The sequence below is a fragment of the Acomys minous genome (assembly GCF_964271855.1).
Source record: "Acomys minous genome assembly, chromosome: 10".
NCBI classification, from domain to species: Eukaryota; Metazoa; Chordata; class Mammalia; order Rodentia; family Muridae; genus Acomys; species Acomys minous.
This window is the reverse complement of record NC_140491.1, coordinates 47,744,035-47,759,913: the sequence shown is the minus strand read 5'-3', so window position 1 is coordinate 47,759,913 and position 15,879 is coordinate 47,744,035. Positions and strand designations below refer to the sequence as shown.

General features: G+C 49.5%; 1 protein-coding gene and 1 long non-coding RNA gene across 2 annotated transcripts; both read left to right on the top strand.

The window, feature by feature from the left end:
• Window positions 1–1,706: 1,706 nt before the first annotated feature.
• On the top strand, window positions 1,707–2,623 carry LOC311607262 (uncharacterized protein; the record flags this gene model as incomplete). Its single annotated transcript, XM_084798944.1, has 3 exons — window positions 1,707–1,847; window positions 2,132–2,197; window positions 2,466–2,623. Exons 1-3 carry the CDS (start codon window positions 1,757–1,759, stop codon window positions 2,621–2,623), a joined length of 315 nt encoding a protein of 104 aa, XP_084655070.1. The 5' UTR covers window positions 1,707–1,756.
• Window positions 2,624–7,256: 4,633 nt separating this feature from the next.
• LOC311606401 lies at window positions 7,257–8,483 on the top strand. The gene is made up of 3 exons (XR_014782336.1): window positions 7,257–7,841; window positions 8,126–8,191; window positions 8,460–8,483. It is a non-coding gene; the product is annotated as an uncharacterized lncRNA (long non-coding RNA).
• The last annotated feature ends 7,396 nt before the right edge of the window (window positions 8,484–15,879 follow it).

The following is a 15,879-nucleotide window of genomic DNA, read 5'->3' as shown; positions in this document are numbered from 1 at the left end:
AGCCTTTAATGACCTAGCCATCTCTCAAGACACCCAAAATATCTTCTAAAAACTCTTCTTGAATGCTAAATGACTTAAGGGTAATGTGAGACCATAACTACCTGTCTTCAACCTCATCAGAGACATGAGAAAAAAAAATAAATCTTACCTGAGTATGCAGGAAGTGCAAAACAAGGATCTTCAAAAATATAGACATGACAGAAGGCTTGGCTGACTGGACAGCCTTGTAGTATTCTCATCAATGTTGGGGCATCATTTTCAGCCTCTGGCACAGTCCATGACAGGCATTTCTTTTCTTTTTCTTTTTTTTTTCGAGACAGAGTTTATCTGTGTAACTCCTCTAGCTGTCCTGGAACTGCCTCTGTAGACCAGACTGGCCTCAAAGGCATGGAGCTCTGCCTGCCTCTACCTCCCAAGTGCAGGGATTGAAGACATGTGCCACCACCCTCTCGCCAGACATGTATGTGAAGCAAGAATTACGAAGAACTCTACATGGACCATCATCCTCGGCAATAAGAAAGGTCTCTGAAAAGGATGAGAAGTACGAGGGTCGAAGGATACAAACATCAGTGATTAGGAAGAGTAGACCAATACCACCACTTAGCAAAGCAACAGAATTCACTCATTTCACTTGTGTGTGCAGGATGCCACGAGACACAAATACACACTAGCCAGTGAGTGTCACAATGGGAGCAACCTTGATATTTTTCTTTCTGAGACTGGCTTAATTTCTCCAATATGATTGTCCCTCATCTCCAACCTCGGTCTTTCGCATATATAAAGTCATATTTCTTTGTGAATGGACAGAATTCCACCCGGGTACATTCCTGTTACAATAAAGAGAGGGAACATTGGACACACCCACCTCTGTCTGTGAAGATCACAGTATCCAAGTGTACGTGATAATCCATCTGCAACCTTCTGTTAGTAAGTGCTAATTCTGAGATTTTGATTCTGGCCCTAAAATCTGGGTATGAGAAAGTTTTTGTCCTGGAGAGGACTCTCTCAGACAAGGATGCTCATAGAAAGTCAAAGTGAGGATGATTGTGTCTTTCATCAGGATTGTCTCTGCCTTAGGTCTCTCTCGATGGAAAGAGGAGGACAAGTCCCAGGTCCCCTCTGCTATTGTCCTGGCATTGTTATCCCCTTAGGTCATCATGGAAAGACATCACCATGTCTCTTCATGATCTGAGTTGTTGCAGCATGCTGTGGGCAACATGACTGTGTCTGCACTCCACTAAACGCCAAAGTGTAGGGCCACACCTGGGAGGGATTTAGCTTAATTGTTTATGGTAGACCCACTTCCATTCCAGGTCCCTCAGGGTGGAACAAACCTTGAACCCAGGTCTTTGAGAAGACACACCCCTAATCGTGGCCACACCTTTGGTGGCAGCCTATATAAGGGCATGAGAGAAGTCTGTCTCCGTCTTGCCAGCTGGCTCCCAGTTAGCAGCAGGTCTCTTTTTCGCTTGACATTGGAGCCTGCTTGTTCTGGATCCAGCCTAGACTGAGGAACACCTGAGACAGCCAGCCCTGTGGGGGAACAACTCCTGCATTCGTGGACCTCTGCTCCCAAGGAGCCATTGCTCCACTGTCTGGCCCACAGCCTGGAAGCCTTTCTAATAGCTCTCCTTCCTGTGTGTGGAGAGAGAGTCACCCTGCAAGTTCTGGGACCTAGAGAGAGAACCCTGACAATACACTCAGCAGCATTCGCCCTTCTGTGGGAAGAGGGAAGGCTTGTGGATTCAACCAGAGCATGGAACCAGGATCCCCCCAGCCAGAGCGATCCCCACAACCACTGCGCAAATCTAGCAGTCCACAGAGGACCTGTGCCAGAAGGTCACCAGGTGAGGAGCGAGAACTGAGAGACAAGGGGGAGAAAATGGGATGGTGGTTTTCCTGTCCCCTGAGGATGGCTTCCATGTGGGGAGGTCAGGGTTCCCTTGGCATGACCCCAAGAGCTCTAAGGTGACCAGGTCTCTACCCATCCTAGCACTGGGTAAATCTTGATGTGAGTGTTTGGGGCTTTGCTGAGTTTCTTATGTGTCCAGGAAGGCACAAGTCAGTGGGGTGTGTAGCTGAAGGTGTCTCTGACTCTCTCCTCATCCCCACATTCATCTTCCCATTTCAGCACAAATGATGAAGAAATCCAGGAAGAGGAAACACTGTTCCCCGGACTCCAGCCACAACAAGTCAGGTAAGTGCATTCCCTAAGCCTCAGCACCATGTGGCTTCTCCAAAGCTAAGGTAGGCATGTGGCTGTGTGCCTCAGAGCCCCTCAGAGAGGCTGGCTTCTTAGAGCTTGTGTGTTGTGAGAAGGACTTCAGCTCTGCTCAGGGAGGAGGCTGAGGTGCCTGGGAAGGACCAGGAAGCGGGCCCTAGGTTCTGCAGGTTCTAGAGAAAGTTCTGGAATGGGGTGGATGGGACATTTCCGGTCATTCTCTCACTCTCACATTTTTTTCTAGGAAATGAGTGCAACTCCCCGAGGAAAAAGAGACCAAAGTCCTCGGTAGAGAAGTCTGAGCTGAAAGCCAACGGCCACCATGGTGGGCCATCCCGCCACCCTGAACCCAGGCACACAGCCCCACCACCACTGCGGAAGAGCCTGGTGACCTCTATGTGAGCCATGTCTGAGGACATTTATAGAGACATGGTCCAGCTGCAGGCCCAGCTCCATGGCTCCCTGCTCACCCAGGAGCAGGTCTCTGAGCTCACACAGCTCTCAGCGTCTCTGAGAGCCATGGTGCAGACCTTGTACAGCTTGGCCACCCAGGCAGGCTTTGTCTTCCCTGCTGAGCCCTGGCTTGTCCCAGCCCCCATGGCTGCCCCCAGGGAGCTGCCTGAGAAGGAACCTCACAGTCCTTCCTTGGATGGAGGAGAGAAGCTCACAGGTCCTGCCAGCCCATCAGACAAGGCCTGAGCCATGGCCAGGACATCCTCGGAAGCAGAGGGACAGGAGAGGACCACTGCATCTCCATGTCTGCCACAGCCTGGAGCTCTCACACATTCTGTGTAAACATGGGACAAGCACAGTGGTGAGGAGAGGACTGTGAGAGATTGACTCAGGATCAGAACTGTGTCTCCCTGGGATCTAGGACTGCAGTGTTGAACGCACACTGCACACTTCTCCTGTCTAGATCTCATGCTCACGTGTGTGTGTCCCTTGTGTACTTGTAGTGCAGAGTGTGGCCAATAAAGATTGATTGACCGGAAAATGCTGTGTCCTTCCTTCTTTCCTGTGCAGTGTGAGGAGGGCAGATGCCCAGCAGGGGTGGAGCACAACCCCCACAGCCCATAGTCACCCCTTCCCATCTCCTGTGTGCTCCCATTTCTCCCAGCTCTCTTCCCTTTGTAGATTAAGTTGCCCTTTCCTTGGAGAAAATACTGACATCTCCAGATCAGGCTTTGGAACCTTTCCTCATGAAGAAGAGTAAAGGAGCTGAGCATGGGCACTTAGGTTTCCCTGAGGTCTGAGGCCTAGTCATGTGACCTGTTGGCTGCCCAGGATCTGCCTCTTGCCTTCCTCCCAGGATGCACTTTGCCATCTCTCATCCTGAAGGTGCTTTTGTCTGGGAGTCTATCACACTCACAAACAAGGACTAACACGTGCATGCTTAGGAGGGTTCCTGTGCCTGTGAGGACACAGGACCAGAAGCTTTTGTGTGAGGAAAGGGTTCCTTCATCTCACCATTCCTCATTGTGCGTCATTCTTGAAGAATGTGTTTTCCGGATGCTGGAGGCGGGAGTTGATGCAGAGGCCATGGAGTGGGGCTCCTACTGCCGTGTTCAACTGGCTCTGTCACTGAACCCAGTACCTCCTGCTCTGTAGTGGCACCGCCACAGTGGGGTGAACCCTCCCCCTCTAATCATTAAGCAGAAAAATGCACCACATGCTTGTATAAGGTAGATCTTTTTTTTTAAAAGATCAGTTTATTTATTTTGTACACAGGGTGCATAGCTCCCCTTGTAGCTGGTTGTGAGACACCATGTGCTTGTTGCTCTTAGGCACTGAGCCTCCTCTCCAGCCCCCTGCAGGCAGATCTTAGGAGAAGCATTTTCTCAGTTGAGAGTCACTCTCCCCAAATGACTCTAACTTCTGTGAGGTGGACAAACAACTGACCAGGACAAAGGAAGATCAACCATGACACAGAGTAACAGTGCAGTGGTTATCAGGAGCCTCGCTCTTGGCTTCCTGCAGGAACTGTAGGCACCTGGGCAAAGGCACTGCCATTCATTGACACACTACATCTCATCAGACTCCAGGACCAAGGAAAGCAAAGATGTGGCACCCACACCACTGCGGTACCGAGTCGAGGCCGAGGGACTTTGGATTTCACTCATACACACACACAATAACAGAGCGGGTCCTTCGTGCTAAGAGAGCAGCAGCAGCAGCAGCAGCAGCAGCAGCAGCAGCAGCAGCAGCAGCAGCAGCAGTGCAGTGGTTTATTCTTTTTCCCAGAGTTCCAAAGAGCCTTCTTATAGGCAGCACAATAGGAATCCTCCTCCCAGGTGAAATCCCTCAAGAGGTGATTGCACACAGGAGGACAAGTCTCAGGGAAGGGAGTGGTGCATTCTCAGAGCAGTAAACATGACTAGCTAACCAAGATAAACACAGACATGGAAGCTGTTAGAAACAGGACATGAAACAGCAAGACAGGCAGGCAGCCCAGTCAGGCCTGGTTCCTACACAAAGAGGTCTTTGGGATAAGCACTGCTTAGTGTTTGAATGTTTGCTTTCAACTCTTCTATCCTTTTAAAACTAATGACAATGACAGTTAAGCATCATGATGTCACATTCGTACACTTCAGATGAGTTCTTGGAAGCAGTGTCTCTTTCATAAAACTTCCTCCCTTGCACCAATGAAAAGGAGTTGAGATTCCAGGCTCTAGTGACATCAGGTGCTGGGCTCTTCCTGGGAGAGTGGCACAACTGACACCCAGTCATGGGGCATCCATCCCACAGACAAAAAATTTTGCTCCTACCACAAGAATTACCATTTCTTATCTGGAATAATTGTATTTCTGCTTAATGGTCTACAAGGCGATCTGGGACAGCCAAGGCTACACAGAGAAACCCTCTCAAGAAAAACAAAACAAAACAAAATAACAACAACAACCAAAAAAAAAAAAAAGAAAAGAAAAGAAAAGAAAAAAAAAATAAAATCCATAATAAAACAAAGAAAGAAAGAAAGAGAAAACGAGTATCAAACATCTTCCTCCATGTGGTCAGTACCCGTGTCCATACAGAGGACCACTGAGAAAATGCACTTTGAGCATCTACCTGTTTTCCATATTTGTTTGTTGTTGTTCTTGTTTTCATTTGGAGACAGGGTTTCTCTGTTTAGTCCTGAGTTTTCTGGACTCTCTTTGTAGACAAGGCTGCCTTCGAACTCACTAAGATCCGTCTGTCTCTGCCTCCTGAGTGCTGAGATTAAAGGCTTGTGCCACCACACCTGCTTTCCCACGGTGTTTACATTCTCTCTGATCCTCCCTGCCTGGAGCTGGCCAAGGTCCCCCAGGGCTCCAGGCAGACAGTGGCCTCAGCTGAGCATCCTAACACTCAGAGCAGCCAGGTTGTCACACCCTGATGCAGGGAATGAATGGCTGCTGCTGCCTCAGATGGAGAGAGTGCAGGTTTGTAGCAGACACAGAGCAGGCCCTTGGGGTTGCCCCTTCCTGTGTGTTCTTATCTCTCCACTGGTCCAAATCACTCCTAATTTTCTTACTTCTATTTCAAATTGCATTGTAATTTGTTTACATTATTTCATGAAGAGTCCAACTGGAATTTATATTTTTTAAGTTCCCTACAAGTACACAATTTATCTTGGTTACACATACACACTTCTGTTTCTTTCAACTTTCGATGCTTCTACAAACATGTTGCATCTCCCTATGAACATCATATCTTTATAAACAGATTCTATTTTCCTTTTTTAACTTTGGCTTTTGGAAATAGGGTCTCTCTGTGTAGTCTTGGCTTTCCTGAAACCTGGTTTGTAGATCAGGGTGGCCTCACACTCACAGAAATCCCCCTGCCTCTGACTCTGAGTGCATGGATTAAAGGCATGCTTGGTCACTGGCCATTTAAAAATAATCGCTTCCACCTTCCCCCACCCCCCATTTCTCTGTTTATTTGTGACTGTAAATCACCCATATTCCATCTGTTTATCAGGTGGCAGAGGGTGTTTCATCCCTGAAGCTGGAGTTACAGCTGCTTTTGTTTGCCACAAGCCTTGTGGGAGGAGAATGCAGATGCTCCCAGTGCAGCAAGTGCCTTGAGTGTGGAGTTTTTCTGTTTAGCTCTTGCCCTCTTGGGCCTCACTCTGTAGACAAGGCTGGCCACCAACTCACTCTGCCTCAAAGGGCTGGATTAAAGGTGTATAGCCAACCAAAAGGCATCCAAGCAGGCATTATTCAGTCTCTTGACCTTGGGAGGTCTTGTGCCCATAAGCACAGCTGCTGTGAGTCTGAGTGTGATGGCCATGTCCTGTCCAGAAGCCAGCCTTCCACAGCATGCTTCCCCATCCTTGGCTCCCACAGTCCTTCCAGCCTCTCTTCCTTGATGCTCCCTGAGCCTCCTGGGAGGATGGTTGGTGGAGATGTTCCATCCACAGCTTAGCATTCACTGTCTCAGCATGTGAGCAGCCCTGACTCTTCCTTAACTAGCATCCTCTGCAATAAGGGTGAGTCTTTGATGGGTCAGTGGAGACAAACATCAGTGTTTAGAAAGACTTGAAAAACACCACCTTGTAGCAACACAACAGAATTCATTCATTCATTCCTCATGTGTGTGCATGATGCCATGTGACCAGAATAGACACTAGGGAATGAGTGTCACAATGAAACCAATCGTGATATTTTCCTTTTGAGACTGGATAAATTTCTATAATATGATTGTCCCTATGTCCACACTCTGTCCTTCATATAGGTGAAGTCATTCTCCTTTGTGAATGGAAAGAGTTAAATTCTGATTCATTTTTGTACAATAAAGAGAGGGAACATTGGACACATCCACCTCTGTGTAGATCACAGTATCCAAGTATATTTGATATTCCATCTGCAACCTTCAGTTAGTCAGTGCTAAATCTGAGATCTTGACTCTGGTCCCCTCTGCTTTTGTCCTGGCATTGTTATCACCCTTAGGTCATCATGCAAAGACATCAGCATGTCTCCTCCTGATCTGAGATGTTGCTGCATGCATGAGCAACCTGACTGTGTCTGCACTGCACTAAACCCCAAAGTGTAGGGCCACACCTGGGAGGGATTTAGCTTAATTGTTTATGGTAGACCCACTTCCATTCCAGGTCCCTCAGGGTGGAACAAACCTTGAACCCAGGTCTTTGAGAAGACACACCCCTAATCGTGGCCACACCTTTGGTGGCAGCCTATATAAGGGCATGAGAGAAGTCTGTCTCTGTCTTGCCTACTGGCTCCCAGTTAGCAGCAGGTCTCTTTCTCCCTTGACATTGGAGCCTGCTTGTTCAGGATCCAGCCTAGACTGAGGAGCACCTGAGACAGCCAGCCCTGTGGGGAAACAACTCCTGCATTCCTGGACCTCTGCTCCCAAGGAGCCATTGCTCCACTGTCTGGCCCACAGCCTGGAAGCCTTTCTAATAGATCTCCTTCCTGTGTGTGGAGAGAGAGTCACCCTGCAAGTTCTGGGACCTAGAGAGAGAACCCTGACAATACACTCACTGGCATTTGCCCTTCTGTGGGAAGAGGGAAGGCTTGTGGATTCAACCAGAGCATGGAACCAGGATCCCCCCAGCCAGAGCGATCCCCACAACCACTGCGCAAATCTAGCAGTCCACAGAGGACCTGTGCCAGAAGGTCACCAGGTGAGGAGCGAGAACTGAGAAGCAAGGGGGAGAAAATGGGATGGTGGTTTTCCTGTCCCCTGAGGATGGCTTCCATGTGGGGAGGTCAGGGTTCCCTTGGCATGACCCCAAGAGCTCTAAGGTGACCAGGTCTCTACCCATCCTAGCACTGGGTAAATCTTGATGTGAGTGTTTGGGGCTTTGCTGAGTTTCTTATGTGTCCAGGAAGGCACAAGTCAGTGGGGTGTGTAGCTGAAGGTGTCTCTGACTCTCTCCTCATCCCCACATTCATCTTCCCATTTCAGCACAAATGATGAAGAAATCCAGGAAGAGGAAACACTGTTCCCCGGACTCCAGCCACAACAAGTCAGGTAAGTGCATTCCCTAAGCCTCAGCACCATGTGGCTTCTCCAAAGCTAAGGTAGGCATGTGGCTGTGTGCCTCAGAGCCCCTCAGAGAGGCTGGCTTTTTAGAGCTTGTGTGTTGTGAGAAGGACTTTAGCTCTGCTCAGGGAGGAGGTAGAGGTGCCTGGGAAGGACCAGGCAGCGGGCCCTGGGTTCTGCAGGTTCTAGAGAAGGTTCTAGAGTAGGGTGGATGGGACATTTCCGGTCATTCTCTCACTCTCACATTTTTTTCTAGGAAATGAGTGCAACTCACAGAGGAAAAAGAGACCAGAGTCCTCACTAGAGAAGTCTGAGCTGAAAGCCAACAGCCACCATGGTGAACCATCCCGCCGCCCTGAACCCAGGCACACAGCCCCACCACCACTGAGGAAGAGCCTGGTGACCTCTATGCGAGCCATGTCTGAGGACATTTATAGAGACACGGTCCAGCTGCAGGCCCAGCTCCATGGCTCCCTGCTCACCCAGGAGCAGGTCTCTGAGCTCACACAGCTCTCAGCGTCTCTGAGAGCCATGGTGCAGACCTTGTACAGCTTGGCCACCCAGGCAGGCTTTGTCTTCCCTGCTGAGCCCTGGCTTGTCCCAGCCCCCATGGCTGCCCCCAGGGAGCTGCCTGAGAAGGAACCTCACAGTCCTTCCTTGGATGGAGGAGAGAAGCTCACAGGTCCTGCCAGCCCATCAGACAAGGCCTGAGCCATGGCCAGGACATCCTCGGAAGCAGAGGGACAGGAGAGGACCACTGCATCTCCATGTCTGCCACAGCCTGGAGCTCTCACACACTCTGAGTAAACATGGGACAAGCACAGTGGTGAGGAGAGGACTGTGAGAGATTGACTCAGGATCAGAACTGTGTCTCCCTGGGATCTAGGACTGCAGTGCTGAACGCACACTGCACACTTCTCCTGTCTAGATCTCGTGCTCACGTGTGTGTGTCCCTTGTGTACTTGTAGTGCATAGTGTGGCCAATAAAGATTGATTGACCAGAAAATGCTGTGTCCCTCCTTCTTTCCTGTGCAGTGTCAGGAGGGCAGATGCCCAGCAGGGGTGGAGCACAACCCCCACAGCCCATAGTCACCCCTTCCTCTCTCCTGTGTGCTCCCATTTCTGCCAGCTCTCTTCTCTTTGTAGATTAAGTTGCCCTTTCCTTGGAGAAAATACTGACATCTCCAGATCAGGCTTTGGAACCTTTCCTCATGAAGAAGAGTAAAGGAGCTGAGCATGGGCACTTAGGTTTCCCTGAGGTCTGAGGCCTAGTCATGTGACCTGTTGGCTGCCCAGGATCTGCCTCTTGCCTTCCTCCCAGGATGCACTTTGCCATCTCTCATCCTGAAGGTGCTCTTGTCTGGGAGTCTTATCACACTCACAAACAAGGACTAACACGTGCATGCTTAGGAGGGTTCCTGTGCCTGTGAGGACACAGGACCAGAAGCTTTTGTGTGAGGAAAGGGTTCCTTCATCTCACCATTCCTCATTGTGCGTCATTCTTGAAGAATGTGCATTCGGGATGCTGGAGGCGGGAGTTGATGCAGAGGCCATGGAGTGGGGCTCCTACTGCCGTGTTCAACTGGCTCTGTCACTGAACCCAGTACCTCCTGCTCTGTAGTGACACTGCCACAGTGGGGAGAACCCTCCCCCTCTAATCATTAAGCAGAAAAATGCACCACATGCTTGTATAAGGTAGATCTTTTTTTTAAAAGATCAGTTTATTTATTTTGTACACAGGGTGCATAGCTCCCCTTGTAGCTGGTTGTGAGACACCATGTGCTTGTTGCTCTTAGGCACTGAGCCCCCTCTCCAGCCCCCTGCAGGCAGATCTTAGGAGAAGCATTTTCTCAGTTGAGAGTCACTCTCCCCAAATGACTCTAACTTCTGTGAGGTGGACAAACAACTGACCAGGACAAAGGAAGATCAACCATGACACAGAGCGACAGTGCAGTGGATATCAAGAGCCTTGCTCTTGGCTTCCTGCAGGAACTGTAGGCACCTGGGCAAAGGCACTGCCATTCATTGACACACTACATCTCATCAGATTCCAGGACCAAGGAAAGCAAAGATGTGGCACCCACACCACTGCGGTACCGAGTCGAGGCCGAGGGACTTTGGATTTAACTCATACACACACACAATAACACAGCAGGTCCTTCGTGCTAAGAGAGCAGCAGCAGCAGCAGCAGCAGCAGCAGCAGCAGCAGCAGCAGCAGTGCAGTGGTTTATTCTTTTTCCCAGAGTTCCAAAGAGCCTTCTTATAGGCAGCACAATAGGAATCCTCCTCCCAGGTGAAATCCCTCAAGAGGTGATTGCACACAGGAGGACAAGTCTCAGGGAAGGGAGTGGTGCATTCTCAGAGCAGTAAACATGACTAGCTAACCAAGATAAACACAGACATGGAAGCTGTTAGAAACAGGACATGAAACAGCAAGACAGGCAGGCAGCCCAGTCAGGCCTGGTTCCTACACAAAGAGGTCTTTGGGATAAGCACTGCTTAGTGTTTGAATGTTTGCTTTCAACTCTTCTATCCTTTTAAAACTAATGACAATGACAGTTAAGCATCATGATGTCACATTCGTACACTTCAGATGAGTTCTTGGAAGCAGTGTCTCTTTCATAAAACTTCCTCCCTTGCACCAATGAAAAGGAGTTGAGATTCCAGGCTCTAGTGACATCAGGTGCTGGGCTCTTCCTGGGAGAGTGGCACAACTGACACCCAGTCATGGGGCATCCATCCCACAGACAAAAAATTTTGCTCCTACCACAAGAATTACCATTTCTTATCTGGAATAATTGTATTTCTGCTTAATGGTCTACAAGGCGATCTGGGACAGCCAAGGCTACACAGAGAAACCCTCTCAAGAAAAACAAAACAAAACAAAATAACAACAACAACCAAAAAAAAAAAAAAGAAAAGAAAAGAAAAGAAAAAAAAAATAAAATCCATAATAAAACAAAGAAAGAAAGAAAGAGAAAACGAGTATCAAACATCTTCCTCCATGTGGTCAGTACCCGTGTCCATACAGAGGACCACTGAGAAAATGCACTTTGAGCATCTACCTGTTTTCCATATTTGTTTGTTGTTGTTCTTGTTTTCATTTGGAGACAGGGTTTCTCTGTTTAGTCCTGAGTTTTCTGGACTCTCTTTGTAGACAAGGCTGCCTTCGAACTCACTAAGATCCGTCTGTCTCTGCCTCCTGAGTGCTGAGATTAAAGGCTTGTGCCACCACACCTGCTTTCCCACGGTGTTTACATTCTCTCTGATCCTCCCTGCCTGGAGCTGGCCAAGGTCCCCCAGGGCTCCAGGCAGACAGTGGCCTCAGCTGAGCATCCTAACACTCAGAGCAGCCAGGTTGTCACACCCTGATGCAGGGAATGAATGGCTGCTGCTGCCTCAGATGGAGAGAGTGCAGGTTTGTAGCAGACACAGAGCAGGCCCTTGGGGTTGCCCCTTCCTGTGTGTTCTTATCTCTCCACTGGTCCAAATCACTCCTAATTTTCTTACTTCTATTTCAAATTGCATTGTAATTTGTTTACATTATTTCATGAAGAGTCCAACTGGAATTTATATTTTTTAAGTTCCCTACAAGTACACAATTTATCTTGGTTACACATACACACTTCTGTTTCTTTCAACTTTCGATGCTTCTACAAACATGTTGCATCTCCCTATGAACATCATATCTTTATAAACAGATTCTATTTTCCTTTTTTAACTTTGGCTTTTGGAAATAGGGTCTCTCTGTGTAGTCTTGGCTTTCCTGAAACCTGGTTTGTAGATCAGGGTGGCCTCACACTCACAGAAATCCCCCTGCCTCTGACTCTGAGTGCATGGATTAAAGGCATGCTTGGTCACTGGCCATTTAAAAATAATGGCTTCCACCTTCCCCCACCCCCCATTTCTCTGTGTCTTTGTGACTGTAAGTCACCCATATTCCATCTGTTTATCAGGTGGCAGAGGGTGTTTCATCCCTGAAGCTGGAGTTACAGCTGCTTTTGTTTGCCACAAGCCTTGTGGGAGGAGAATGCAGATGCTCCCAGTGCAGCAAGTGCCTTGAGTGTGGAGTTTTTCTGTTTAGCTCTTGCCCTCTTGGGCCTCACTCTGTAGACAAGGCTGGCCACCAACTCACTCTGCCTCAAAGGGCTGGATTAAAGGTGTATAGCCAACCAAAAGGCATCCAAGCAGGCATTATTCAGTCTCTTGACCTTGGGAGGTCTTGTGCCCATAAGCACAGCTGCTGTGAGTCTGAGTGTGATGGCCATGTCCTGTCCAGAAGCCAGCCTTCCACAGCATGCTTCCCCATCCTTGGCTCCCACAGTCCTTCCAGCCTCTCTTCCTTGATGCTCCCTGAGCCTCCTGGGAGGATGGTTGGTGGAGATGTTCCATCCACAGCTTAGCATTCACTGTCTCAGCATGTGAGCAGCCCTGACTCTTCCTTAACTAGCATCCTCTGCAATAAGGGTGAGTCTTTGATGGGTCAGTGGAGACAAACATCAGTGTTTAGAAAGACTTGAAAAACACCACCTTGTAGCAACACAACAGAATTCATTCATTCATTCCTCATGTGTGTGCATGATGCCATGTGACCAGAATAGACACTAGGGAATGAGTGTCACAATGAAACCAATCGTGATATTTTCCTTTTGAGACTGGATAAATTTCTATAATATGATTGTCCCTATGTCCACACTCTGTCCTTCATATAGGTGAAGTCATTCTCCTTTGTGAATGGAAAGAGTTAAATTCTGATTCATTTTTGTACAATAAAGAGAGGGAACATTGGACACATCCACCTCTGTGTAGATCACAGTATCCAAGTATATTTGATATTCCATCTGCAACCTTCAGTTAGTCAGTGCTAAATCTGAGATCTTGACTCTGGTCCCCTCTGCTTTTGTCCTGGCATTGTTATCACCCTTAGGTCATCATGCAAAGACATCAGCATGTCTCCTCCTGATCTGAGATGTTGCTGCATGCATGAGCAACCTGACTGTGTCTGCACTGCACTAAACCCCAAAGTGTAGGGCCACACCTGGGAGGGATTTAGCTTAATTGTTTATGGTAGACCCACTTCCATTCCAGGTCCCTCAGGGTGGAACAAACCTTGAACCCAGGTCTTTGAGAAGACACACCCCTAATCGTGGCCACACCTTTGGTGGCAGCCTATATAAGGGCATGAGAGAAGTCTGTCTCTGTCTTGCCTACTGGCTCCCAGTTAGCAGCAGGTCTCTTTCTCCCTTGACATTGGAGCCTGCTTGTTCAGGATCCAGCCTAGACTGAGGAGCACCTGAGACAGCCAGCCCTGTGGGGAAACAACTCCTGCATTCCTGGACCTCTGCTCCCAAGGAGCCATTGCTCCACTGTCTGGCCCACAGCCTGGAAGCCTTTCTAATAGATCTCCTTCCTGTGTGTGGAGAGAGAGTCACCCTGCAAGTTCTGGGACCTAGAGAGAGAACCCTGACAATACACTCAGCAGCATTCGCCCTTCTGTGGGAAGAGGGAAGGCTTGTGGATTCAGCCAGAGCATGGAACCAGGATCCCCCCAGCCAGAGCGATCCCCACAACCACTGTGCAAATCTAGCAGTCCACAGAGGACCTGTGCCAGAAGGTCACCAGGTGAGGAGCGAGAACTGAGAGACAAGGGGGAGAAAATGGGATGGTGGTTTTCCTGTCCCCTGAGGATGGCTTCCATGTGGGGAGGTCAGGGTTCCCTTGGCATGACCCCAAGAGCTCTAAGGTGACCAGGTCTCTACCCATCCTAGCACTGGGTAAATCTTGATGTGAGTGTTTGGGGCTTTGCTGAGTTTCTTATGTGTCCAGGAAGGCACAAGTCAGTGGGGTGTGTAGCTGAAGGTGTCTCTGACTCTCTCCTCATCCCCACATTCATCTTCCCATTTCAGCACAAATGATGAAGAAATCCAGGAAGAGGAAACACTGTTCCCCGGACTCCAGCCACAGCAAGTCAGGTAAGTGCATTCTCTAAGCTTCAGCAACATGTGGCTTCTCCAAAGCTAAGGTAGGCATGTGGCTGTGTGCCTCAGAGCCCCTCAGAGAGGCTGGCTTCTTAGAGCTTGTGTGTTGTGAGAAGGACTTCAGCTCTGCTCAGGGAGGAGGCTGAGGTGCCTGGGAAGGACCAGGCAGCGGGCCCTGGGTTCTGCAGGTTCTAGAGAAGGTTCTAGAATGGGGTGGATGGGACATTTCCGGTCATTCTCTCACTCTCACATTTTTTTCTAGGAAATGAGTGCAACTCACAGAGGAAAAAGAGACCAGAGTCCTCACTAGAGAAGTCTGAGCTGAAAGCCAACGGCCACCATGGTGGCCCATCCCGCTGCCCTGAACCCAGGCACACAGCCCCACCACCACTGAGGAAGAGCCTGGTGACCTCTATGCGAGCCATGTCTGAGGACATTTATAGAGACACGGTCCAGCTGCAGGCCCAGCTCCATGGCTCCCTGCTCACCCAGGAGCAGGTCTCTGAGCTCACACAGCTCTCAGCGTCTCTGAGAGCCATGGTGCAGACCTTGTACAGCTTGGCCACCCAGGCAGGCTTTGTCTTCCCTGCTGAGCCCTGGCTTGTCCCAGCCCCCATGGCTGCCCCCAGGGAGCTGCCTGAGAAGGAACCTCACAGTCCTTCCTTAGATGGAGGAGAGAAGCTCACAGGTCCTGCCAGCCCATCAGACAAGGCCTGAGCCATGGCCAGGACATCCTCGGAAGCAGAGGAACAGGAGAGGACCACTGCATCTCCATGTCTGCCACAGCCTGGAGCTCTTACACACTCTGTGTAAACATGGGACAAGCACAATGGTGAGGAGAGGACTGTGAGAGTTGACTCAGGATCAGCACTGTGTCTCCCTGGGATCTAGGACTGCAGTGCTGAACGCACACTGCACACTTCTCCTGTCTAGATCTCGTGCTCACGTGTGTGTGTCCCTTGTGTACTTGTAGTGCAGAGTATGGCCAATAAAGATTGATTGACCGGAAAATGCTGTGTCCGTCCTTCTTTCCTGTGCAGTGTGAGGAGGGCAGATGCCCAGCAGGGGTGGAGCACAACCCCCACAGCCCATAGTCACCCCTTCCTCTCTCCTGTGTGCTCCCATTTCTGCCAGCTCTCTTCTCTTTGTAGATTAAGTTGCCCTTCCTTTGGAGAAAATACTGACATCTCCAGATCAGGCTTTGGAACCTTTCCTCATGAAGAAGAGTAAAGCAGCTGAGCATGGGCACTTAGGTTTCCCTGAGGTCTGAGGCCTAGTCATGTGACCTGTTGGCTGCCCAGGATCTGCCTCTTGCCTTCCTCCCAGGATGCACTTTGCCATCTCTCATCCTGAAGGTGCTCTTGTCTGGGAGTCTATCACACTCACAAGCAAGGACTAACACGTGCATGCTTAGGAGGGTTCCTGTGCCTGTGAGGACACAGGACCAGAAGCTTTAGTGTGAGGAAAGGGTTCCTTCATCTCACCATTCCTCATTGTGTGTCATTCTTGAAGAATGTGCATTCGGGATGCTGGAGGCGGGAGTTGATGCAGAGGCCATGGAGTGGGGCTCCTACTGCCGTGTTCAACTGGCTCTGTCACTGAACCCAGTATCTCCTGCTCTGTAGTGACACCGCCACAGTGGGGTGAACCCTCCCTCTCTAATCATTAAGCAGAAAAATGCACCACATGCTTGTATA